Source organism: Taudactylus pleione, unplaced genomic scaffold, assembly GCF_031769625.1.
Source record: "Taudactylus pleione unplaced genomic scaffold, aTauple2 ptg000198l, whole genome shotgun sequence".
Lineage (NCBI taxonomy): Eukaryota > Metazoa > Chordata > Amphibia > Anura > Myobatrachidae > Taudactylus > Taudactylus pleione.
The window spans coordinates 9075630-9103403 of NW_028284600.1; the positions used below are offsets into that span (position 1 = coordinate 9075630).

Genomic DNA, 27774 nt, shown 5'->3' on the forward strand with positions numbered 1-27774 from the left:
TACAAACAGCTTGACTTAAAATTGACATTGAACTAAACGTCTTCTCACAATAGTCACAATAATTCACGACACAATCATATATCCATTACATTTCACAATTTTAACCTTTTTATTTTAATTTTTATTATTTTTTTTACACTTTTTTTAATTTATTTTTTTTCATATTTGTTTTTATTTACTTTCATTTATTCTTCTAAATTTTTAACATATCCATAACAAAGTGGCACCTTTTTTATGAATTTAGTATTTTTTTATGAAACTACTATTTTTAAAAAATTACTATTTTAAATCAGTGAAGGAAGAAACCCTTTAAAATGGCCGCTGGAATAAGTGGCTACCGCTCTTTAGAACATCTTCCGGTTACAGCATCCGGTCTTTTAAGCTAAATTCAATAATTTTTTTGCAGATAAAAGGAAAGCCTTCCAACTTTTCAAGTCATCCTTGAAAAAGTGCTTGAAGAGCACGAAATGCGTTGGAGACTTGGAGAGGACCGAACCGCATTGTGTCTTTCGCCACCTACCATCTGCTGGAGTGACGTAATCAATTGCGGCTCGCCGAAGCAAAGATGAGCCGAGATACACCAGGAGACCAGACAGCAGGAGCTGTGCTGAACCAGCCTCAACCTCCTCCACAGCCATCAGAAGCGGGAGGAAAGAGACAGGGTAAGCTAGGGTCAGCACAGTTCTGGACCAAAACATTCCCTTCACCCACAATAACAAAGAATTATAAGCATTACTGTTGATAATCGTTTCTTCCACATGTGCCACTCAGACTAAAGCTGGTCATCCACTATACAATTTTCTGTCAGATATCTGTCCAATCTGGCTGGTTGGAATGAAAACCTGGTAATGTATGGGAGCAATTGACAATCGTCCATTTGCTCACAAACACTGGAAAATAGCCAAAAATGGTTGTTCAGCCAAATTGGTTAAATCACACAAATTTAACCAATTTGAACAATTTTTTTGTTCTTTTTTCAGTGTTTAAAACCATATGATCGACTGTCATTTACTCCCATACATTACCAGGTTTTCATTCTAACCAGCCAGATTGAACAGATAATTGTATAGTGTATGGCCAGCTTAATACTTGATAGTTTTTTTTTTACTTTATTTTATATTGTTTAATTATATTTTACATTTTAAGTGTTTATCATTACTACCTAAGTGCTCATATTTATTTATCTACGCCTTCGTTATTGTAACCATCCCCTGCTATCTCCCCCAAACGCCGACTACCTGTCACTCACTTTGCAAGTGAATCCTCTTTTCAAGCGTGATGGCAAAACAAACGCAGTGCAGCTGCTTGTGGCAAACAACCGCTCGATCTACTTAAAAATTGACATTGCGTATAACTCTGAATCAGGGACATTGACTGCTCCTACAGGAGCCAGCACAGATTTACAGTAACAGTCTTAGCTCTAGCATAGATGTTTGGTGTGCAATAGAGAATACTGCCCATGGTTTGAAAGACCATTCAAGCTATTGTCCTGTTTTGTGGTTTCCACCTTGGCCCAATGGCATGTGCCTTTGTGATAGGATCTCAGTTGCTGTGTGCGCCGACTCTCCTTCCTTATAGTTCTTAAATATATTGGTCTCAATCTGCCGTTGTTTAGTCCAAAACATGGTTCTTATAAGCAGAATCAATTCTGCGGGATGTGCTGCCCAACATAGCAGCAATGCTTGGGTGGGCAGATTTCTGCCATATACAGTACCCTCAACATAGCAAGCTTTCTCGAGCACCCCTATGGGGTGTCTGGTACAGCACATTGCAACCTTGGAGGCGCTTATTCTTGTGCCCAATTAACAATATCTAGATAAAGATAAGTATACCGCCCCTCCACCACTGGGGGGAGGTTAGGGTTAAGCATCACAAAGGGAGGGTTGGGGGGGTCGGGATATGAACCACTTCAACCACCGGTATTTCATGTCTATTCCCTGTACAAGGGCCAACAAACCCCATAGCTTCCACAGCCTGCTAGTGCGTTTAGAACTACAAACAAAAAAAGGCGCTGTATCCTGGGTCCATTGGGGACCTGTGGTGTGCCAGGAAAAAAAACAAGAGAAGTGGTAAGAACTTACCTTTGTTATCTGTTTCAACTAGGTCCATAGGGTCCACAGGGTTGACCTTGGGGTATAGCTGGATCTGGATCCACGGGCACCACGCAGTTAAAGCTCTTGCTGCTCCCAGGAGGCACAGCACTGGGTCCATCCTCCTCTATACCCCGCCACAGGCACATCAGTTGGTAAGTAGCCAAGGCCGGAGGAGAAAAAAACAGAGAGGAGGACTGGAACACGAAAGAACCATACTCACAGAATAGGAGACGGAAAATCGATGACCAGCCACATAGCCCATATGAAGCCAGGTGCGTCAGGGCGGGTGCCCTGTGGACCCTATGGACCTTGTAGAAACAGAGATAACAAAGGTAAGTTCTTACCTTATCTCTTTTCTACTTCAGGTTCCATAGGGGTCCACGGGGTTGACCTTGGGGATGTCCCAAAGCAGTACAACTAAGGGCGGGGACGGTCCTGCGCTGAAAGGAGAATCCGGCGCCCGAAGGATGCATCCTGAGAGGCAAAGGTGTCAAACGCATAGAACCTCAGAAAAGTCTGTATAGAAGACCAGGTGGCCGCCTTACACAGCTGAACAGCCGAGGCGCCGCGGCCAGCAGCCCTGGAGGGACCCACAGACCGAGTGAAATAAACCTTAACAGAGGCCGAACAGGTAAACCCTCCTGTGAATAAGCCTCAAAAATAACCAAACAAAGCCAATGGGCCAAAGTTTGTTTGTTGGCAGGCCAACCCCTCTTGTTAAAACCAAAGAGGACAAACAAAGAATCAGACTTCCGAATGGAACTAGTCCGGTCCACATAAACTTTGAGAGCATGGACAACATCTAAGGAAGCCTCACCAGCCGAGAGATCAGGTGACTGAAATGCCGACACAGCTATTTCCTGATTAATGTGGAATTTAGGGCCTGATTCAGAGCCGGACGCTACTTGCACTCGCTCGTTCAGAAAAAGGGCCGGATATTTAAATAGAGCGCTCGCTCTTTGCGGTCTGTTGACGCCTCTATGTCTGAACGAGCGAACGAAACATGCGCTCGCTATTTTTAAAAAAACGCCCCCTGGCCGCTCGCATCCTACGTCATCTCCGCTATTTATTAGATTAATCGAGTACATCGAAAAGCGTATGAACTGCTCGCAGTGCTTGTGGTAGCATTTTCCTACCGCAATCATGCGAGCAGTTCAGGCTAAAAGACAACCAAGTGACGTGGTCGATGACGCTGCTTTGTTAATTATGCACACCCTTAAAAAGCCTGTTTTGACCGTTTGGCACGCCTGTGTTCGGATCTCCACTCCCCGTTTTCAAGCACCTTCCCCTGTTACCACCCACAAACGCCTCATTCTGTCACTCAAATTGGCAGGCATTCGCTATTTTGCGAGCACACAATTTCCGACCGCAATGAATGGTTCCCGCATGCGTATTACGACCCATACGCATGCGCAGTTGTGCGAACATCGCTCGGAGCGAACGAGCGGCCGCTTACGAGCGGCTCTGAATCAGGCCCTTAGACACCACCTTAGGAAGAAAACCCAGACGGGTGCGAAGCACTGCCCTGTCCTGGTGAAAAATCACAGAAAAGGAGAACGGCAAGAAAGCGCGCCCAATTCTGACACTCTTCTGGCCAACGCAATCGCCAGGAGAAAAACAGTCTTAACTGTCATCCACCTGAGTTCCACCGACTCAAGAGGATCAAATGGTGGACCCTGTAGGGCCCGAAGCACCACTGCCAAATCCCAAGGAGCCACTGGTGGAACAAAGGGAAGTTGAATAACGATCCTACGCTGGAACCACACAGAAAGTGCAGACACATGAACTTTCAAAGAAGCAAGGCGTAAACCTAGGTCCAATCCAGACTGAAGGAACGCCAAAATCCTAGAAACACGAAACGCTTGAGGATTGTATTTTCTGGACTCAAACCATTGAAAATAAGTATGTCACACTCTGGTAAATTCTGGCGGAAGCAGGCTTGCGCGCCTGTAGCATTGTGCTGATGACTGAGCTGGAAAAACAACGGGACCTTAAAACGGATGTCTCAAGAGCCACGCCGTCAAAGACAGACGACCCAGATCCGAATAAAGGCAGGGCCCCTGAGAGAACAGGTCCCGACGTTGAGGCAGAAGAAACGGAACATCGATGGATAGGCCCCGAAGATCGGAGTACCAGGGACACCTAGGCCAAGCTGGAGCCACCAGCAGAAGCGTGCCGCCGTCCTGTTTGAATTTCCCAAGGCAGCAGTGATATCAGAGGGAATAGATACGCCAGCTGAAATGTCCATTTCACTGACAGCGCGTCCACCAGGCTTGTGCCGGCGTCTCTTGTCCTGGACCCATACACAGGCAGTTTACGATTGTGACGGGAGGCCATGAGGTCCACCTCCGGCAGTCCCCACCTGTCCACGAGTAGTTGAAATACATCTGGGTGAAGGGACCATTCCCCGGGATGCACGTCGTGACGGCTGAGGAAGTCCTGGAATGAAGACTGCCGAGATGGCCGGAATGTGGCACTCCGCCTAAGACAGGATGCGTGACACTTCCGACATTGCTGCTTGACTGCGAGTCCCCCGTTGACGGTTGATGTACGCCACCGAGGTGGCGTTGTCGGACTGAACATGCACTGCCCTTCCTTGAAGAGCGTAACCGGACACTGGAAGGCCCTGTACTCGGCCCGAAGTTCCAGAATATTGATGGGAAGAACCGCTTCCTCCGCAGTCCAATGGCCCTGAAGTGAAAGTGGACCAGACACTGCCCCCCAACCCCGGAGACTGGCATCTGTCATAAGCAGAACCCAGTCCGGGATCCAAAAGGAGTTGAGATGTCTGAAGCCACCAAGCCAGCGACAGGCGCACTTCTGGAGACAACACCAGCATCTGAGTCCTGATACGGTGTGGAACCCCGTTCCATTTGATAAGAATCAGCCCCTGCAGGGGCCTCGAATGAAACTGGGCATACTCCATCATGTCGAATGTCGACACCATGGACCCCAGAACTCTCATTGCCACGTGAGAGTTCCGACACCTGGGAACTCTTAAGACAACTGCTCACTCGTAGTTGTAGGGAGGAAAACTTTTCCGGAATCAGAAAGATCCTTTGCTGACGAGAATCTAGAAGGGCTCCCAAATGAACCACCCTCTGTGATGGAATGAGGGAGGACTTCTTCCAGTTTATCAGCCACCCGTGCACTTGCAGTCAAGCGATCGTTAGGCGCAGATGTTGCAGAAGTACCTCCAGCGAACATGCCAGCAAAAGGAGGTCGTCTAGATATGACAGAAGCCGTATTCCCTGGCTGCGCAGATGGGAAGCCATGACAGCCATAACTTTGGTGAACACCTTTGGAGCCGTGGAAAGATCAAAGGGCAGAGCCTGAAACTGAAGCTGGTTGTCACAAACTCACGCCAGGATTGTGGATGCTACCCGTATGCAGGGAATTGGCTGGACCTATTCCTGAGGCACGGAGTCTAATGTGCCGGCGGTTTTCACTAGGGACCCTCGCAAGAAGGTATGGACTTGGCTGTGTCCGACACACAGGTCGTGGCCCTCAGGTTAGGTTTCACTATACAGGTGCTGGCAACTTGGTCGGTATACAGGAGACTTGAGCGTAGTCGACTAGCCGGGTCAGAACCAAACAGACGAGACATTACCAGAGAGCAGACGTAAATGGGTGACAGGGAAAATCCGAGGTCAGAACCAGATATCAACGTAGAACCAGGGGTCAGGCAGAATCAGAGTCACGAACACGCCAAGGTCAGAACCAATTGTCAGGATATGCTGGAGTATGGTATTGGAGCCTATACTCTGGCCCTGCAGTGCTCCCAGGAACTTCCTTTTATAGGTCAGAGTTCAAAACTAGCCCCAATTAGCGCTACCTATTAGGGTGCCTGTCCCTTTAAATCTTTAGCAGAGCGGCGAATGCGCTCCTAAGGAGGCCGCGGCCGCATGCACACAGCCGCCGGGGGAGAAGAGGAACAGCTGACAGCAGGTGCCGGGGATCTCCCGCCTGCTGTCCCACGCCAGCCAGGACTCCAGCGTTGCCAGACCAGGTAAGAGAGACCTGTATTAGGCGGCGCCGTGACACTGGTGTATAGAAAACCTCAGATACCGCTGGTGTGAAGGGGCTATAGGAACATGGAGGTAGGCGTCCTGGATGTCCAGGGAGACCATATAATCCCCCGGTTCCATAGCAAGAATGATGGAACGCAAAGTTTCCATCCTGAAAGTGGGCACTCTGAGGAACTTGTTCAACGATTTCAGGTTGAGAATAGGCCGTTGAGACCCATTGGGTTTCGGAACCAGAAACAGAGAGGAGTAGTAACCCGTCCCCCGTTGAGAAGGCGAAACGGGAACAACAACCCCTGCTTTCAGCAATGACTCTATGGCTTCCTGGATCTGCAAGGCCTTGGTCTTGTCCTGAGAAAGACTCGTGCAGAAGAACTGTTGGGGGGGTCTGTGACGGAAGGACAGGGCCTACCCCTGAGAGACCACTTCTCGTACCCAAGCATTCGTGGTGGTATTGCACCAACACTGGGAAATTGAAGAAGTCGGTCCCCCACTCTGGGATCCCCCAGAGAGAGGCCCATCCCATCAGGCTGAAGGCTTATTGTCTGGCTTGGAAGCAGGGTGTCTAGTGCTCCAGGCCTGCTTCTTTGGTTTAGGGGCAGCCTTGTTTGACGACTGCCTGGGGAAGGACTGACCGAAGGACCAAAAGGCTGAAGTCCTAGCTTTTGAAGGCGCAGCTGTTGACGGCAGAATGCCGATTTAGATGTTGCCAAGGTATCAGCAATTTTGTCTAGGTCAGAACCGAACAAAATCTCCCCATTAAAGGGTAAGGCCTCCAGGCCCTTCATGGAATTTGCATCTGCTCTCCAAGAACGAAGCCACAAATATCGGTGAGCAGAGACTGCTGCCGCAGAAACCCTGGAAGTCAAAAGACTGCCATCCAAAGACGCTTCCCCAATATAGGAAGCTGCATCCCTCATCTGTCCAACTAACGCTCTCTGAACCTCCGGAGCGTCCTTAGGAAAAGTATCCTCCAGTACATTGGCCCAGCTCTCAATGGCTTTAGCCACCCAAGAGATGGCCATGGATGGACGGGCCACCGCCCCAGAGAGAGAGTAAATGGATTTTAAACAAGTCTCCACTTTCCTGTCTGTGGGATCCTTTAGGGATGAAATGGACGGCATAGGCAAGGTGGCACTTTTAATCAAGCGAGTAACGGGAGAATCTACCGCATGCGGGTTTTCCCATTTTTTGCAATAACTGGCAGGAAATGGGTAACTGGATGCTAGCCGTTTCTGCGGCTGGAACCTCTTACTAGATGACTGCCAGGCCTCAGCCATATGATCGGTCAGAAAGAGGAAAAACAGTCAAGTCACTTTTGCCTGTTTAAAATTTGGATACTTGGACTTAGGAGCCGGGGCATCATCCTCTATATCTAGAATGGATCGCACCGCCCGCACCAATGCCGGTACATTAATGGAAGATTTCGGCTCTACTTTCGGGGCAGGGGAATCTGAATCAGAGTCCTCATGCAATTCTCCCTCAACCGGGGACACCTCTAAGTCTGATAGCTGCGCAGACTGGGATGACATAACTGCGTTTTGATGCCTTGTGAGGCTTGTCACTACGCAACATGGTTTGAAAGGCGGAAGACGAGGCTGCCAAACTTTGGACGGAATTGGAGAACACATCCACCCAAGGTGGTTGTCCCGTTTGCGGGAGACCCTGGAAGGGAATGACGGACTGCTGCGTCATTTGAGGAGACTGAAGATACATAGGGAACCCCACATATGGATGAACAGTCTGAGGCCCATGGGGAGACTGCAATAATTGCGGTATACCCGGAGAAGGGGGGATGGCTGGTTGGGGTAACCCCCTATGGGGGAGAGCAGTCGGGACCGCCAGATGGTCCGCGATGGAAGCAAGCACGTGAGAAAACACAGCCCAAGGGGGATCCTGTCCCGAAGTTGGGGGGTTAGAGGGACCAGGTAACTGACGGCACCGTACACACAGTTCATCCTGTGATAAATCCTCCATATTCCCCCCTGCAGCGCAGCATCTGCAGGAGAGCAGAGTGGGAGCCGTAGAGCAGGTGAAGGAGCGGCAGCTTGGACGTCCAATGGACAGTCTGATGCTGCCGCTATGAAGAGTCCCGGAAAAATAATAACAAACTCCAAAAATAAGCTTAGGGGCTGCTCCGGCTGGGGCCCACTAAAACTGATGTGGTTGTGGCGGGGTATAGAGAAGGATGGACCCAGTGCATCCTGGGAGCAGCAAAAGCTTTAACTGTTTTTTTTCTTCCCTCCCCTACCTGATGCCGAGACACGGAGCATAGGACCTCATTCAGAGCTGCCTCCTGGCCGCTCGCATAGCTGTGGGTGACCACCCACAGCATATGCGAGCGTCCATGATGATGGACATTGGGCTTGCGACGGAGACCCTGCGGTAGGGTCTCGCTGCCGCAGCCCTGGAGTGATTTTGGCTCTGTCAGACCCAAAATCACTCCCACTGACATCACTAGTGATGTCAGTGGGACCGGCTTCAGACGGTAGGCGTTCCCATGGGAACGCCTCCGTCTGGCAGGCACGCCCACCAAAGGGGGTGTGCTGTCAATCAACATCGACAGCACGCCCCCTTTGGTGCGAGACCCGGAGCGATGGAGAGCCCGTCGCTCGCCGGGTCTCGCGCATGGGCACGACGGAGCTCCCTCCGTTGTGCGCATGCGCAGTGGGGGAACATCGACCCGCTTGCGAGCATCCTGCGCTCGCGAGCGGATCTGAATGACCCCCTAAGGGCCTGATTCAGCAAGGATCGATTTTTGCGATCCAAATAGCGATTAAGCACGCAGTCTCACTGCGAAGATATGCTAATGATTGCAATCGCAATGCCATACGCTCTCTAACATAAGGACGCCCCCTTTACCTTACACACATCCGTAATACTTAGCAAGACTGCAAAACCATCGGTAACATCGAGTACCATCGCAGCCTTATGCACACTTGCACAAGGTCTGACCTTACTCAGGAATTGCTAACCTCATCACACGCAGTGAAAGCCCAAGCTGCGTATGGCATCAAAGGGGTCTAATTTATGCAACTCCCCTGTAATGGCGTTTAAACGCACTGGCACGCCTGCGTTTCACCGAACACCCCCCCCTCCCCATCCTCAATTGGTATTTCCTGTCAATAACTGCGATGGGTCTGCAAAGTATTCGCGCACTGCGATGCATATACATGCGCAGAATGCAACAATCAGCTAACTGCGTACGCAATCGCAGTTGCAATCGGTAGTTAATCAAGCCCTAAAGGCGATTATTCACCAACATGCTGAGTTGTACATAGGCTTACCATACTAAGGGGTCAATTTACTAAGCAGTGTTAGGAGACAGAGTGACAAGTGACAAGGTGCCAGCCAATCAGCTCCTGCCATTTTTCAAATACAGCCTGTGACTTGGCAGTTGGGAGCTGATTGGCTGGTACCCATATCTCATTTCACTTTATCTCCTAACACGGCTTAGTAAATAGACCCATATCTCTTTAAACCGGGACACTCATGCATTACACAGGTTCTGTGAGTGATCAAAACCATGTGAAATGCAGGCTTTAGGTCAGCCAGCCATAGAACCTGGGTAATTCATGAGTGTCCTGATGTAAAAGGATAAGTATGGTAGATCTACATATACAGTATGTGACCACGCGGTCTGTGTCCTTATGCTTTGCGTCATTCTGTCATCATTACCAGTGCACACTTGCACCTGGTCTATCCTTGGTGCAAGAGATATATCTGAAAGCAGGTGTAATTACTTATATGCACAACACTGCATAGCCCACAATGCTGCTGACACGCCCTCAACACCCCTTTTACCCCTGCACTAAACTTTGCCTATGTGCGAACACCCTGTTACACCACTTAGTAACGCCCCTCCAGCTGCAAGTCAGTTGCCTAGGACTCAGCATCACCCTACTTGCTGAAGCTCGCCCCTGGAGCATACCCAGGGTGAAACCACACAAGGGGGTCTATTTACTAAGCGGTGTTAGGAGACAAAGTGAAATGAGATAATAGTGTTCCCTCTAGCTCCGGCGGGAGGCAGGGCGCCGGAGCTAGAGAGGGCATGCCTTCGGCGCGCGCGCGACCGAGAAGGGGGCGTGGTCATCGGAAAAGGGGGCGTGTCTATAAGACGCGTCCCCTTTTCGTCACTCTTGGGGGCGTGCCCGGCACTTACGGACACGCCGGGCAGCCCCCAAGCCCTGCAGACAGGGAGACTAGATGCCGGGCGCATGCGCCCGGCGTCTATTCTCCGGCGGTGACAGGGTCACCGCATGTTTCTCCACCCGCGGGACACTGCGTCCCGCGGGTGAGAACGGCTCCCGCAGGCTGTGAGGGCAGGGCGCTTTTTGCCCTCCTCCTGGAGGGCAGGGTGCTTTTTGCCCTCCAGAAGGAGGGCAGGGCGCCGCGCCCCGCCAAAACAGCCTAGCGGGAACGCTAGATAAGATACCAGCCAATCAGCTCCTAACTGCCATCTCACAGGCCGTGTTTGAAAAATGATAAAAGCAAGCAGAAATAGGGCGAGAAAGGGCAGTGATGAATGGAGAGTTCATTTCATCATTTTTGTATTGCACAATATTATAATAAAATATGTATGGAGATGTGTAATTGTTTTGTAGGTCTAGTACTTCAGAGTACTCTCCATCAATGGTGGCCATGGGATAGTGGGGTTTATTCATTCTATTCATCCTATAGATTGTAAGCTTGCAAGCAGGGCCCTCTTACCTCTATGTCTGTCTGTTATTACCCTGTTTTGTTCTATCAATGTTTCCAATTGTAAAGCGCAACGGAATATGCTGCGCTATATAAGAAACTGTTAATAAATAAAATAAATTAACAAATACAGTGGGGTATATTTACTAAGGTGCGGGTTTTTAGAAGTGGAGATGTTGCCCATAGCAACCAATCAGATTCTACTTAACATTTATCTAGCACCTTCTACAAGGTAATAGCTAGAATCTGGTTGGTTGCTATGGGCAACATCTCCACTTCTAAAAACCCACACTTTAGTAAATAGACCCCCAACATGTCCATCCATTCAGTATATATTATAAAAATCAGTTCCTGCAGGAGAGAACTTACTAGTACTGCTGGGACCACACCACACACACAGTGACTGTCACTGGCTGCCCCTCCGGAAGAGCTGCAACTTGCAAGTAACTCCCCGAGTCCCCCTCCCCCAAATGATAATGAGCAGTGCCTGGCCGACCCTCACTGACCCTGCAGCCCCCAACATGGCGGATAAAGCCACTGCACCTCTGTCACATACTGGTGAGCTGGGTTATGGTCATTGTTATTACTTGGCGCTTTGAACTGATCACTCTGTGACCCTGCTATCTGCAAAAAAGCTAGTACATAGTGCTGCCCTACTACCCCTAAATAATGCCAGTCAGGGGCTCCAGCGGGCAGAGGTGTCTGACATGCTGGGCAGCCATTATTACTGTGTGTAGGCTGGTGTATGTAACATTAGTCAGAGGGTGTAATGACAGTTACATCGGTGCACACTGCACAGTACACACACTGCTAACTGTGGCTGCCCCATCCATCATCACCATGGAGACAGACCACGGAGCGAGTAACCAGAATAAAGCAGGTGCGGGCGCTGAGTGTGGACTACAACAAAATGTCCGCCAGCAACAATCAGACTAGTCCTTTGCTCTAGTGAGCGGAATTTGTGTGACTGTGAATGCGCTCCCCCTCTGTATGGGCTTCCTGCTCATGTTGCTGTCATTGATTTGTGTAGTTGGTCTTGTTGTGTAGTCTTCTCAGCCTCTGTGTGTGTGGGGATGTCCGGGCCCCTGTCCTCCGTGCTGGGTGGGAGCCTCCAGGCCTCTGTGCTGTGCACCAGCTCCTGGCTGTGTCGGGCGGACTTGGATGCTGTCCTGACCGTGTCAGCTCCTGATACTGCAGCGTTGAGTGATGCGGCGGCCGTCTCAAGGTGAGGACTGTTCTCTGAGCCTAACAGCAGTAGCTAGTTCCCAGGGACAGTGTTAGTATGTAACCATGTGTCTATGGGACTGGCCCTTGTGTCTCCAATACTGAGCCCTGCACACAACAATTGTAACTATTCTCTCTATAGGGTCTATTTACTAAGCAGTGTTAGGAGACCGAGTGTAAAGTGATGAGGTGCCAGCCAATCAGCTCCTAACTGTCATTTTTCAAACACAGCCTGTGAGATGACAGTTGGGAGCTGATTGGCTGGCACCTTATCACTTTACACTCTGTCTCCTAACACTGCTTAGTAAATAGACCCCATACTATGTATTTAAAGCTATTTTTACTAAATGCAGTACTGGTGCCACTAAGTGAACTTAGACTAGAGTGTTCCCATGTATGCGGCAGGTGTTTTCTTCATTGCGGGTGATAGCGACGGGTACATTTTTTAAGAATTTTTAAAAATCACTTTAGGGACTTTAAAATATGCTTGCACCCATTTTCATGTACCCCAAATTTGATGGGCATAGTTATTTTTGCCAAAAAATAAGTTAAGTGCTATTCTTCACCACCTTCTTCAAATCTGCATTTATGCACCTGCCGCGGCTATTTAAAAACCCGACTTCCCTTCAGGAAAAATCGGGGGTACCCATAGTGATCCCCCATGTCTGGACATCTTTAGGGGGGGTGCAAGGATGATTTCCCGAAAATTGACTGGACTTTTCGCCTGTTCTAGTTTCACCGTGCCCCGTCCTTAGAAATTGAATGCGGGGACACGCGTGATACTTTTTCACCGGCGAAGGAGGTGAAAGGTCCAGCAGGCGAAAAGGCTGTACTTCTCACCTCAAATTGAATACAGGCCTATATATTCATATTTTAGAACACCTAAATCACTCCTGTATTTCTCTTGTTATGCTGTTTATGTTGTGTTTTTTTTTTTCAGGGAGAACTGTATATTTCTGGAACCACCGTCCCCCTCACAAGTGGCCACACCCTGTACCTTGTCATTGTTCTGTGTAGCACAAGGGAAAGATCGAATACTGAATGTTAGTATCTGCAGTGAAGCAAGGACCATTGAGGTTTACAGTGGTTCCCAAGATGGGCACGAAGACGAGTACTTGGGAACCAGCCGAGGAGAAACATTTTGCACTCTTGCCAGCAGTGGAGAAGACAGTCCTGTTACATTGTACAAAGCCCAGCTGAAGCTGGATTTCCCTGTGCCTTCGTGTAAAGTCAAGGTATTTATTTATGTTTCTACCCACACCTAAACCAATAAAGCTTCAACATGGTGACCATTACTACTATCTGACTCCACCCCCAGAATTCCTTATGCTAGCCATACCGTGAGATATAAATCACCGTTAGATAGGCAAATTGTCTGACAACGCTGATAATTGGTCTCTCTGTCTGATGGTGAGTATATTCACTATCAGATCAGAGCACTAAGTAATTGCATCAGTCGGGCACGCTGTAATGTTTATCATGCACGACCGAGAGATAATTGGCACTCAGTCGCGGCCATACACTGTGCAGTTATTGGCTAGTCTATGGCTGCCTTTAGCATTGTAAGTCTTGAAGGGCTGTATGTCATTTTTATTTTTCATTTCAAGTATCCTCGCTGTGCCCCATCACCCTTTCTATTTTCTTACAGCGTTCTGGAGATTTAAAAAGATGCTTCTCCACCTCCGCTTCTCGCGCGTCCTGTTTTTGTCTTTTCATTTCTCTCAGCCAATGGGGCTGATTCTGAGTCGGATGGTGTGTGCGCACAGATGCAATGTTCCGCATTTTTGTGTATCCTCATCCACGTCTGATGTATCTATCTTTCCATTGAATAAGCGCTTTGTGTTGGAAAGTGGGTGGTGACAATGCGAAACTGTTCTGCCTGTGAGTGTCGTGGGTGTGTGGCTAGAGTTCTGTGCTGTTTTGACTCCCGCGTAAGGAGAATGGAAGTCTGATTCTAACGGATCTCTTGCATGGGTCTGGGGCGAGTGCCGATACTAATGATGACTGTTCCAGCTATGAACGGAGAAATAAAGGCGGTAGTGCGGTTTCCAGCTTGGAGCCACATGGATCCTCACATTAGCCCTACAGCAACTTGTTATAGCGTAAGGGAGTATATTTGGCTTCCGCGGCATCACGCAAACAAAGCCACTTTCCGTCCAACTGGGAATCGGCCCCAATGTGTGACTATAGCAGCCAGATCTCTAGCCTGGCCTCCTGAATGATACGGCCCACACCTCGCTCTGTTCTTACTAGTGTTCCCTGGGTCTGTGTCATCATTTCACTAAATGTAGTGATGAACATATTTCAATACTTCAGGAAAAAATAATTAGAAAGCATTTCCCTAGACTATCCATATATACATAAAAAAACTCTGCATAGCCACAAGTTGATTCAGCCATTTTGTTCTGCTCACGTTGAATCCTGAACATCTGATTACCGTGCAATGTATTACAGTTATTACACTAGAGTTGGCCTGTCCAATGGAGGGCTTATGGGCCAGATGTGGTAGACCAAACGTTTGTCCCCTGGCCTGTTAATGTGCGATATTTCTCATATATGATACAGTTGTAGTTGGATATCCTGGTAAGTAATACAAAGGTACTTTCATAATAAACCTTGGTTACTGTATAATGAACATTGTACCTTTTTTATAGCATACAATATTAGGTAGCATTGTTCTAAATTGAGAGATCGTACAAGACCTCCTGTTTATTGAAAGCTCATTTCCCAATGTTGTACTACTTCCTGCTCATAGTCTGGAGAGAGGGCGATGAAAAGGATGAGACATTTGGAGATAGAGGGGTAGGGTGGCATCTGGTAGAGGGAGCAGGATAGGCTATAGTGAATAGGTGGGTTTTGTGAGGGTGAGCTTGAAACATAAAGGTTGCGAGAGAGTGTGATTACCGAAATAACCTGGATTATTGCTGGGTCATGGCTCGGTGTGAAAGGGTCCCTGAAAACTAACCCGGGTCGAGGGACTTGGGGATCCAACCCGGGTAGCAAGCAGTGTTGGACACGTGAACAACCCAGGTCACGGTGCGGTGTGAATGGTCTGACCATGGTTATCCGACCCAGGTCACCGCTAAAGCTGCTGATTGGCCATATTTGCTGCAATATAGTGAGCAGTCCCCAACCACCCTTTTATGACCTTATCTTTGTGAGTTTGAAAAAGCCCATTTCTTTATGACATCCATAGGTTTTGCAGGGCTGACCGCGGTTCAGTGTAAACGGGGCCTACCCGGGAATAACCCAGGTCGAAGGGTGTCCCGGAAGAGGCGAGCAGCACGGGAGAAGTTTGGAGTGAGAAGTAGTTATGAAAGGAGAGGGGAAGTAGTGTTCACTCTAGCTCCGGCGCGAGGCAGGGCGCCGGAGCTAGAGAGGGCACGTTCGAGAAGGGGGCGTGGTCATTGAAAAGGGGGCGTGTCTATAAGACGCGTCCCCTTTTCGTCACTCTTGGGGGCGTGCCCGGCACTTACGGAAACGCCGGGCAGCCCCCAAGCCCTGCAGACAGGGAGAATAGATGCCGGGCGCATGCGCCCGGTGTCTATTCTCCAGTGGTGACCGGGTCACCGCACATTTCTTCACCCGCGGGACACTGCGACCCGCGGGTGAAGACAGTTCCCGCAGGCTGTTAGGGCAGGGCGCTTTTTGCCCTCCTTCTGGAGGGCAGGGCGCTTTTTGCCTTCCAGAAAGAGGGCAGGGCGCCGCGTCCCGCTAAAACAGCCTAGCGGGAACGCTAGGGAAGCACTACTGGGGTAACTCTGGTTGCTGCTAGGTGTAAAAGGGGCCAGGGTTGGACTCCCAGGTCGAGTGACCCTGCAATCCAACCCGGGAAGTTTGCAGTGTTTCACATGGGAACGACCCATGTAACTCTGCAGTGTAAACGGGTAACCCGGGTCGTCCAACCCTGGTCCCGTTTACAGAATGGTGATTTTCAGATTTTTCGGCGCTTGTAGATGATGTCATCTCCAAGCATCGACAGACCAATTCCACTGCACCCGTGCGCATTGTGAACGCCACCGACCCGGGAATAACCCGGGTCAGCGCCACGGTCCAAAGGGGAGAACCGTGTTCCAAATCCCGGGCAGACCAAGGAACTTAGTGTAAAAGTGGTAGAGAGAATATTTTGTGACGAGGTCAGACATGTATGAGGGGGAGGTGTCGGTGAGGATGGATAGCTTAAAACGGATTCTGGATGTTCTGAGGAGTAAATGTCGGGATTTGTGCAGCAGATATTAAAGCTGGGTACAAGCAATGCAATTGTGCGACGTTGCGATGTAACGATACATCACCCACACCATACACACTGCACGATCCGTCCGGTGTCGACGGTGCAATGTCGATACATGCTGTTACATGTAACAGCACCGCATCGTTCATTGCATCGTCCCATCTGCAGTGCAGAACAGCAGGTAGGATGATGCGATGAACGATGGATCGGGCATACACATTATACGATGTGTACGATATATCGGATTGTGTGTACCCAGCTTAAGTGGCAGGAGGTGAATCCAAGTCTTGCCATGGCATGGAAATAAGAGTGTGAATGTGGAGGTCTTTAGTGAGAGGTAATTGTAAAGCATCAGAGGAATAATAAACATCGGAGAACAGAAGTTTGACCAGTGAGACACTGTTGTATTCCAGTATTTGGCTGCTATTTTACATTGTTTATGAATAAGTATTGTAGACCCCACGACTAGTACCCAAGTCATACTCCGTATTTATTATATAATATATAGATACTATTGTAGCCAGATGTAAATTTCCTGTGCTTATGTCTTAGTAACTACTGTCTGTTTCTTCTTAAGCTGCTTTCACTTGGCGGAAAACACAGCGTATCTGTGAGTGAGATCTGTGTGCAAGTCACCTCTGTCCCTGAAAGGTGCTCCCAAGCCTCATCCGTCCTGGGGCCGTCAATTAATTTGGAACGTGTGCAAAGTATTATGGACAGTATGGGTGGGAAAATATCACCTGGCGCAGAGGAGCTAATGACCATGATGCGTGCCCAGCAGAAGGTGAGTCTGCCCCTGGGATCACAGCTGCTGGAATCTAACCTCTATTATGGACCTCACTGTACAATGTCACAATGACCAAAGTAAAGGCAGAGCTCTGTCTATAGCTTAGCATGTTTATTCTATATAATAAGTTTTATATATTTTAGGTGTGTATATACATATGTCTCCTCATACACCTAGGGGTAAATTTGCTAAGATGGGAGTTCTATTTAAGAAGTAATGTTGCCCATAGCAACCAATCAGATTCTACTTCTCATTTATCTAGCACCTTTTAGAAGATAATACCTGGAATCTGATTGGTTGTTATGGGCAACATCACTTCTTAATAGAACTCACATCTTAGTAAATTTACCCCCTAGTATCTATACCGCGCGAGGCACCTTTCTTTAAATTTTGCATCTTATTTGTATTGCAAATGCAGTAAAACACCAATCGCAATGTTCTACAGATGCTGGGCTGCGACTTTAACCCCCAGGAATTAACTGTTAAGGGCCCTCATTCAGAGCCGTTCGCTATTTGCGGTCGTTCGTTTAAAAACAAGGGGTGGCTATTCAAATGATCCGTACGCACATTGTAGTCTGTTCACACCTCTAAGTCTGAACGAGCGAGCAAAACATACGCTCGTTTATTTGTTTAAAACGCCCCCTGGCCGCTCGCATCCTACGTCATGTCCGCTATTTATTAGATTAATCGAGTACATCGACCAGCGTATGAACTGCTCGCTATTCTTGTGGTTGGTGTTTGCTACCACAAATTTGCGAGCAGTTCTGGCTATAAAATAACCCAGTGACGTGAACAATGACGCTGCTGTTTTAAATATACACACCCATAAAACGCCCGTTTTGACCTTTAAGCACGCCTGCGTTCGGATCTCCACTCCCCATTTTCAAGCACCTTCCCCTGTTACCACCCACATACGCCTCATTCTGTCATTCAAAATAGCAGGCACTCGCTATATTGCGTTCCAACGATTTTTGGCCGCACTGACTGGTTCGCGCATGCGTACTAAAAACCGTACGCATGCGCAGATGTGCAAACATCGCTCGGAACGAGCGTACTGCCGCTAACGAGCGGCTCTGAATGAGGGCCAAGGTGCATACACACACAACGATTTTTTGAATGATTATCGTTAAACGATATAGTTTAACGATAATCGTTTGAAAAAATCGTTCACTTTCTGAGTCAAACGATGAACGATTATTGTTCATGCGCGTTCACGTTTGTAGTTTGTAGTTCAGTCAGACTTGTCAACTCAACGATTTTCATTAAGTTAATATGAAAAAATCGTTTGTAGTTCATAAAAATCGTTCATTACATTTAGTAAATGAACAACTTTAGTAAACGATTTTAATTAATTTTTTCAAGGGAAAAAATCGTTTACTAAAATCGTTCATTAACTAAATCGTTGTGTGTGTATGCAGCTGTTAAACACATCCAAAGTTGCAGATGAAGCACAACGGAACTTGGCGTGAGAAAAGTCTGCGACTGCTGCATTGTAAAACTTTGTATATAGATTCAGACTCGGTCACACACAGATGTACAAATGTCGAACATCAAAGTTTTAAACATCAGTGTAAAATGAATCCGCTTTTGGCAACAAGGCCCCAAATCCGACCAAGTTCTTCCTTAAAAACTGCAAATCTGTGCCTTCCCTTATCCGAGACACTGCCACCATGGTCCATACGTTACTGCAATTCCCAATATAAGGTGCACAATGGCACAGAGCAGCATATAGGCTGTGCTTTTGCACTGTCATCAATGAGCCTTAGGCCCTGATTCAGACCCACTCGCAAGCGGCTGTCCGCTCGCAAGTGGGTCGATGGTCTGCACTGAGCATGCGCACGACGGAGGGAGCTCCGTCGTGCGCATGCGCCAGACGCGACGAGTGTCTGATCAAAGGGGGCGTGCTGTCGATGTTGATTGACAGCACGCCCCCTTTGGTGGGCGTGCCGGGGGCGTGCCTCCCGTCAGAAGCCGGCCCACTAACATCACTAGTGATGTCAGTGGGAGTGATTTTGGCTCTGATAGAGCCAAAATCACTCCGGGCCTTTTGGTTGAAAACCTCAACCGCAGGCTCCGGCTCGCAGTTTCGATGGTCGCGATGGTCACGACCATCGCGGCCATCAAACTGCACGCTTGTATAGGCTGTGGGTGGTGACCCACAGCTATACGAGCGTCCATGGGGACGCACCATAGTTATGGAGGACGGCCCTCATTCAGAGCGTGCGCTCTGCTCAGAGCGTACGGCTCTGAATGAGGGCCTTAGTTTCTAGTTTCCTTTGCCAGTGACCTCAAGTCTGTTTCAGCTTCTGCTGCCTGAATTGCTGCACATATATTTATTGCTACTAATATACAGTAGGCATATGCTTATACTGAGTCTGTGATTGCTGTTAATCCTCGTTCCCTTCTTGCATACAGCATCAAGCTCCATTTAGCGCTCATTTACTGCAGCTGTTCGGCAGCTTTGCGCACGGCAGAGATCAGAAGAAAGAGGATGCTGGACAACACACCCTGCAGGCCAGACACGATCCAGGTACACGGGAGGAGACTGCACAGAATCAGCCGTCCACACCTCACACCTCATTTCAGCAGCTGGCAAGCTCTCAAAGTGATTTAGGGTCCATTATGTCTTCAGTACTACAGAATCAAATGGGCCAGGCTCCAAATTGTCATAGCCCTGACTCCTTACTGCCCCTCCTACGCAACCTTTGTGGGGAGAAGAAGCCACGGGGAGAGATCAGACAAGAATCCTGTTCAGCACCAAGGTAATCAAATAGAGCATAAATGTTTTACTATGTATTCTTCACTCTATGTTAAACCTCTACCCCCTGCACCTTCTCAGCCAGCCTTCTGTGTTCTGTTTGTATGTCCTGTTTTCTGTATGACATTTTTGCTGACTGAGTAATGTGGCACTTAACAAAATAATGATGATCTGTATCATGCCTATATACACTTGCTTTAAACACAGCACACACACTTCAGAAACTGTTTTACAAAGTCATTTTTGTGCGAACCCGTCCTCCTGATAGAGGGGAACATTGCTGGTATAGATCACCTCTTATCTGTGCCCAGCAGATATTTTGTGAGGAGAACCAACATTCATGAGACCTTCTGATTATTTATTATTATTTACTAGAAACTATTGTCCTTACTAAAGCACATTGTGACGAATAGTCTGAAGTGATTTGATAGGCTTATCCTCATGAATTTTAGTTCAACCCACAAAATGGCAGCCTCTACAGTGCGCAGGTGACGTGTACTTCAGAGATGTATTAAAGTGACTTCATGTCTAATTGTGAAGTACTAACAGTGTTCTCTGTCTGCTTAGTGACTTGCTCTATTACGTAGAAGAGACATTCCTGGCGGTCGGGATGCCGGTGCTGGGATTCTGACAAGTGTCGGGATTCCAACGCCGGCATTCTAAATGCCGGAATCCCCACGGTCGGGATATTGACCTCATCCCATATGGGAGGGTCTGGGGTTATGGCCAGGCGCGCGGCTGGTACTGAACTGTGTGGATGATGTAAATCAGATGGAGAGAGACAGAAATTAAGAGCAATGAAAGCTGGAAATATCGTTTAGATATTTTATGTAAAGCATATTATCTTTGTAACCATGGTATGGATGCAGTATGTCTGTGTTATATATATTGCGGTGACTGTGCCCGCTGACTGGATTCAGGACTGTGAGAGATAACCAGGCGGTCATGTGTTGACCATATTACAGCCTTAGGATTTCCCCGTCAGAGGATAACCTTGTCCATTGGCCAGGCGGTAGGAGATACCAATAACCGCTACACTTCTTCAGGATATACAGGTGGATTATACGTACGCTTCAAATTAGCGTGAAGTCCGTGTTTCCTAAATAACATTATACTGGTCACATTATATATGAAATATACAATTTTTTATATATATTTTTTTTATGTTTTTTGCTTCCTTTAGTAAACCTGCCAGTTATGCAGATTTTTATTAGGAACTAAGAGGTTCCATGGTAATATATGATAGTCTGTATAGACTTTTACAATATTAAGGAGATTGTTATATGTCATTTGTATACCATTACTGATATGCTCATTGTGTGTTTATTAAATTCATAGTAGATTTATTTGGTGTCTTGAATTCATTTCTGTCACATTAAGTATTTATTTGAATTACAAGTTCAATCAGTGTATTACTTATGTTTGGGATCATCAGTAGGTGATCTTTTATTGGGGTTACACAGACCCATATGTGTTTGCAGCTGTGGTCTATTCTTTAATTGTAGTTTATTAGCGCCAGGCTGTCATTTGGTGCTATAATAGGAATATGTGTAGCAATTTTCTGTCTCCTGCATAATACAGAGTATACATTGTATTGTGTTTTTATTGCAGGGAAGAGAAGATGGATCCGTCTTTGGAGAAAGTGCTTTCTGTACACATGGAGCGTATGGAGAGGACCCTCTTGGATCACATTGATCACAGGATGAAGACTTTGCAGGAGCATCTGGACACTAGACTAGACCGGTTAATGAACCTAATACAGGGCAGCAGCTCTAATTCATCGTCCGGAAAATCGGCAGAGAAACTTGTGAATGGGCAAACGGACCACAGGCATGAGCAGGACTGCGACTGGAACACGCACTGATTCCGTGCCATTCTCTGCTAAGACAACGTATTGACTGTTGTAGCTGTACTCAGAGTGTACAGCACTTAATCATATGACCAATGTAGCAAGCTCCTTCCTGGATTATGTAGAGGCAGTGCCACCAGCACATACTGGGAAGCCACACAATGGAGGAGACTGTTATTTTCCCCTGGCTGCTGCTGCTCCTCCTCAAACCCCAGAAAACCTAGACAAATGCTAGGAAGGTTCTGGCATGTAACTGCAAATGCTTGTTATTGGTGATCTAGTACATAGTTTATATAAATGAATAAACTCTACCAGCTGCTCACATGCTGAGTCCCCTGCTTATGCTGTGCATTGATGGTCAGGAGCTGCACATCGGGACTGTATTACATACTGCACCATATGAAAATTAATATTTCAAATTGAAACTTTGTTAGCAGTTTTTAAGTTTGTATTATGGTTTTAAGAAAGGTCTTTATGGCTGTTATGGATATTTTATCGGTTGGGTAATAAGTAACTTTTTGTCATTGTAATGGCTGTATTTTTTTGAAAATCTGTATATTCACCTTAATAATTTATATAAAGCCCCCGACTTATATTGCAGAACTGTGTTACTGGGATATTGTATGAAAAAAAACTTTACCATCTGATCCACCCACTTATTTATTTTTGCTATAAGAAATATAATATACTGTACTTCTGATCTTCACCGCTTATGTGAAAGGAAACCTGTGCGGTCCAAATTGGTTGTACTGAAATCTTTCTCCGCATTACAGTAAAAGTTCTGGCTCTGCACAGTGATAGCTTCAGTAATGGCTCTTCTATGATAATTGTCTTTCGCTTAATGCAACGCTGAACACCGTGCCAGCCTGAGAGGTAGGAGGGAGTTATTGGTAATGAATTGGGACCCAGAACATGATCACTGACCTTGCATCCGTTTTACACTATATTTACACTATATGTTTTAGCCAGTGACATGTTACTGTTTAAAATACATTCCTAGTAATATGTTCACTTACATGACAAATATACAGTGATATAGTACTAGCACCAGTAACCCGGTTGTTGACTAGACAGAAGTTTTAAGCTGACTACTGTATGTGAAAAGCCTGTTCCTGCCTGTGATTGTTGATCAGGCAAAATAGAACCTGTTGTCTGCTTATGCCAAACTGTCAAGTGCATTAAGCAGACCTCATTGCCAGTCATATCATCAGAACTCATTACCCAGCCATCATTATTGCTGCGTGTACCACTGGTGCAGGGTAGGGACCATCCGGCATTAGAAAGCCAGGCGTTCTGGGGAGAAGTAAGTGATAGGGAAGAGATGTCTGAGTCGGGAGGGAAGTATCTGTATAAACGATAGACATGAAGTAGGTGGACTTTTGTCAGATTGGAGTCATTACAGGTCTTTATTCCTACCAAGTGTACATGGCTCTGATATGGTCATTTATGAACATGAGACTAAAAAACATTGCTGTATATTGAGATGAGTTCTTCTATTTATCCACTAGGGGTGCTGTTTTCACAAGTAGTAATTTGGTGAGGAAGCGGTATTATTAAATATACAAAGTAATTAGGATAATATGATAGTGATTTTTTATTTTGCTCTTTAAGTCTTTCTGTAGGCTATATCATATTGTTGTTCACCTCAGCGGAGGGTATTTGTCAGCTGAAAGAGTTAACACCACAGGCTGGTGAAATGTCTTATTTGCTATTATCGTTCCATTCCAATGGGAATTTCAACAGCTGCTGTTTGTCATAAAACCTGATAACTACTGTAAATAAAAACGTTACTGTACTGATAATATGAGCTGATGGTAGAGGTTATTATGTGGTCGTCACAATGACCATTGGGAGATTTTCACTTAAAAGAACTAAAATCTATTATTGTCCTATCGTGATGTCACATTTTCATAACGAGTTTCATTCTTTATTTCTGAAACTGTGTAATACTTTTAAAACCTTATTCAACATCTTATTCCTTTTTAAACAGTTATGGACAATTGTTAAAGCCTGTGACTTACAGCAAGTGCCGAGAAGCTGCAAACCAGTTTATCCAAGTGTAACGTTGTGATTCGGCTAAGTGACAATATTTAGTCAGTTTTGCAGCAGGATTTAAAGTGGTGATTTTTATTTTATTTTTCTTAGAAAATTTTAACTTTAAGTCTTGCATCAAAATCTGTGTTAAATCCTCTTATATTGTAGTTGTACAAGGTTTGTTGCAAATGAAAATGCATTATTGTAATGTTTGGAGCAAATGATTACATGTTAATGTGCTGCACTAACTACTGAGGTGTCCATGTCCGAGCTGTCCGTCCTTTCCTGGTCACACAGTACCGCTTAAAGCTTACATCAGAGGGAATCCAAGCACATGGTTTCTCCTTCCTAATCCCTCCTAAGTAGGAAGGTGCGAGCACTGGTGATTGGTGGCGGATATATATATATATATAGCAGAAAATTAGGAGTACTGCATATTTTTCAGTTGTTCTGATTCTTGTAGGACTGTTCTAATTTGTGGACCTAGAAAGGGCTGGCGTTTTGCACAAACATAACTGGGTTGGGAGAGGTTTTGGTTTGTTCAAGCGTGGGGCTTCTATTTTCCCAATGTCACATGTCATAGGCCCCCATTTATTAATGATTGCCACACGATCTGGGAACGACATTACCGCCTATGATCGCTTTACAACAAGTGATCCTATCGTTGCATTGTGTCATCCGGAAACATGCAGGGAGAGAGGCTCTGAAAAGAGCCCGTCCTTGCGATGTGCCCGGAGAGATGCCGAGGCTGATGCCCATGCGCAAGTCCTACTGACTGCCCACGCACGGGGACCATTGCCGGGGAGGGTTCCTGAGGAACCCTCTGCCGGCTAATTATGTGATGTGTGGCCCATAGGCTACAGCGGCTAACACCATCTTCAGTTCACGTTAGCGGCAGGGGCCAATATGGGGAATGCATCGCATTCCGGTTGTTAATAAATTTGGCAGCATCGGATCCCCATAGAAACCTATGGGGGGATGTGACTGTCTGTGGGAATGGAGGGATCACAGCAGGTGATACCGGCTGTGGTATTGGAGATACCTGCTGCGGTCCCTCCTTAATACATCGGGGGGGGGGGGGGAGACTAAATATTTGCGCTTAACACCTGATACAGCTGCGACTATAGAATGATAACTGGGCCCCTTAATGTTATTACTATGTGCACTGCATGCTGCCTCTTGTATGACCATTTTGTGCTGAAACAGAGCACGACAGACAGTACACACATGGCCTGATTCCGAGTCACAAGCTCTGCCCATGTTCATGCTAATGGCTGATATTTTCGTCTGTGCATGCGTCCTGATGGTGTTTGTACAGCGTTGCAGTAGAGATTCAGACGCACGCGCGAAAAAGTGTAAGGGGCGTTCCTGAGCTGCGACTAGGAAGGTAACAAGGGGTTGGCCAATAAGACGTACACAGATGTTGCACCCTATAAAAGTGTAGCATGCGTGTTGCTTAATGCGGTTGGGTACAAAGCCGCTCTGCCGCTCACATAGGACGCCATACTCAGACTGATAATCTGCACCTACCACAGGGCTGGTGCAAATTTTGAGGTGCGACCGCTGGCTAATGCATCGTCTATAGATGCTGCAAGTAGGCATCTCAGTCCTTGCACATTCGGACACAGAGAGACGTACATCAGGGAATGGCTAAAGCATAAAGTCGCACAGGCGCCCTACTTCTGACTCAGGCCCATAGACCCACCTCAGTAGCTGTTCTATGGAATGTCGGTATGCTAGGAGTCCTGAAAACGCACAGTAGGGAATATACATTATGTACACAACTCATTGGTGCTGAAAAGGCACATTCACATGAATCATTTGGCCTGTACTTTAAAGTACAAACGTTTTGTCATGATACCTGTAAGTGGAATGGGCACTGTCAAAAATCGGGTCTCTGCGCAATCGTGAATCGCGGCCTGTTATCACAGAGAACCTTTGTTTATTTCTCCACATAATCAGCTCCTTCATTTAAGCATTTATCATATGTGTCCATGATCTCTAAAATCCCCTTGTACTCGGCTGCCTCCAGTCCATTGACCCAGTTGCTGACTGAAAGCTTCAACTCTTCACTTCCAAAGCATTTTCCATCCAGGAACTCTTTGAACTTAGGAGCTCATTCAGACCCGCTCGCTAGATACGTTTGCTCGCACCGTATTCAAATCCTGCGCACGCCCAGCAAGGCAGCCGATCGCAAGGCATTGGCATGCCCACTAAGTCTTGGCATGCGATCATTTTGTGTATGCAGACGTCCACCAGCCATTCATAAGACGCCCATTTGTGCACGTCATCTCCTGGAAGTGCTTGAAACCATTGGTACATCGAGCACCATCGGATGCGATCGCAGCGCTTGAGGTTGACTATACCTGCCGCAAGCACTGCGATCACTTCAGTGTGAAATTCAACCGGGTGATGTGTACAATGACGCTGCCTGTTAATTATGCACGCCTCTGCAATGGCGTTGTAACACTCAGGCACACCTGCGTTCGCACCTCCACTCCCCCGTTTATAGTGGCCTGCTCCTGTTACCACCTACAAATGCCCTCTTCTGTCACTCATTCAGCTGGGCTGTCTATGCTGGGCGAGCGAACGCTTCTCAATCTTTTGCAGTGGTTCGTGCACGCGCATTGCGATGTATATGCATGCACAGAAAGCAACAATCGGCCAGCTACGAGCGAACGCATCCTAGTGGGGTCTGAATCAGCTACTTACTGAAAAGGTGAAAATCGCTTGGAGCAAGGTCCGTATTATAGGGTGGATGATTGAAAACTTCCATAAACTGTGACAAGTGATGGGTCTTTGACATGCACATTTGTTTGACCATTATTGAACAATTCACACCACTGTCTCACATCACCATACTCCTGCTTTAATTGAAGATACATTTTGTCAGGTCTCAATATCTGCACATTCAAGTATCTAATAACACTCCTGATGCTACAGTTGGAGGGATTTTGTGTCATCGGGTCATTTAATAACAACACACCACTGACAGAGCACATAGAAAACAGGTTAGGGAGACTGCCTGACCATAAATTGGGGAGGGTAAATTACGTGCATGGTGTAAATGCGCAAATGCTTTTTGAAATCCTCTCGTAAACTAATGTGATCTAGAAAAGCTTAATTTTTTTGTTAAATATTAATTTTTGGACATGCACACATAAAGTTACACTTTTATCCTTGTGCAGATTTTTAAGTGAGTGCTTAATACAGCAGCGTCATTGACCACGTCACTTGGTTTTTTTATAGTCAGAACTGCTCGCAAAATAGCGGTAGGAAAAACCAACCACAAGAATAGCGAGCAGTTCATACGCCGTTCGATGTACTCGATTAATCTAATAAATAGCGGACATGACGTATGGTGCGAGCGGCCAGGGGGCGTCTTTTTCAAAATTACGACCGCAAGTTTTGTTCGCTTGCTCAGACATAGAGGCGTGAACAGACCGCAAAGAGCGAACGGTTCATTTGAATAGCCACCCCTTTTTTGTGAACGAACGACCGCAAATAGCGTCCGGCTCTGAATCAGGGCCCCTGAGCGTACAACCTCTACACTGGCTAAATGGGGGTGGGAGGGGGCAACAAGCATAGGCTTAGTACAGTAAGGGGTGTGTTCAAACAACTGCAGCTTAGCCATAGGACAGACAAGTGTGTGCCTGTCAGGAGGTGCCAAATATGCACTGATGATGACGATCAGCAACAGCTTCTGATTGGCTGAGTGTACCTTGATTCCCTCCAACTGATGATCTACAAATGAATAGTGTAGCTGCTGCAGTCTATTCACATTTTTTTAAGTGATATTTGCATTAAAGGGATGTTTGTTTTTAATTGAGCTTAATAGTACTTTCATATTTGTATATGTATTTTTTGTAGTATATGACTGACACAGACTGTCCTGTTTGATGACACCTCATTAAAGTACTATACTGTTTGCAAATTAGGTGCTGTAACTTTTAGCATTTACTGGTCTCATTGTGAAGCCCCAACCAGGTGCTTACACAGCTTTTTTTTCTCCTGGCGTAAACCTTGCACATGTGTGTCACAGACATATCCGATTTACTGTGCAGCACAGCAGATG

General features: G+C 46.9%; 2 protein-coding genes across 3 annotated transcripts in view; one reads left to right on the top strand and one right to left on the bottom strand.

The window, feature by feature from the left end:
- Positions 1–11235, bottom strand: part of LOC148518844 (uncharacterized) — a 47587-nt gene extending 36352 nt beyond the window's left edge. For both annotated transcript variants that reach the window (XM_088476968.1, XM_088476967.1), the window contains exon 1: positions 11186–11235. The gene's annotated coding sequence lies outside the window, so the exon portion shown is untranslated. The remainder of the gene's footprint in view (positions 1–11185) is intronic.
- Positions 11236–11712: 477 nt separating this feature from the next.
- On the top strand, positions 11713–23905 carry CUNH10orf88 (chromosome unknown C10orf88 homolog). The gene is made up of 5 exons (XM_088476969.1): positions 11713–12041; positions 12981–13275; positions 16849–17055; positions 19474–19820; positions 21428–23905. Exons 1-5 carry the CDS (start codon positions 11890–11892, stop codon positions 21678–21680), a joined length of 1254 nt encoding a protein of 417 aa, XP_088333095.1. The 5' UTR covers positions 11713–11889; the 3' UTR covers positions 21681–23905.
- Positions 23906–27774: the final 3869 nt, after the last annotated feature.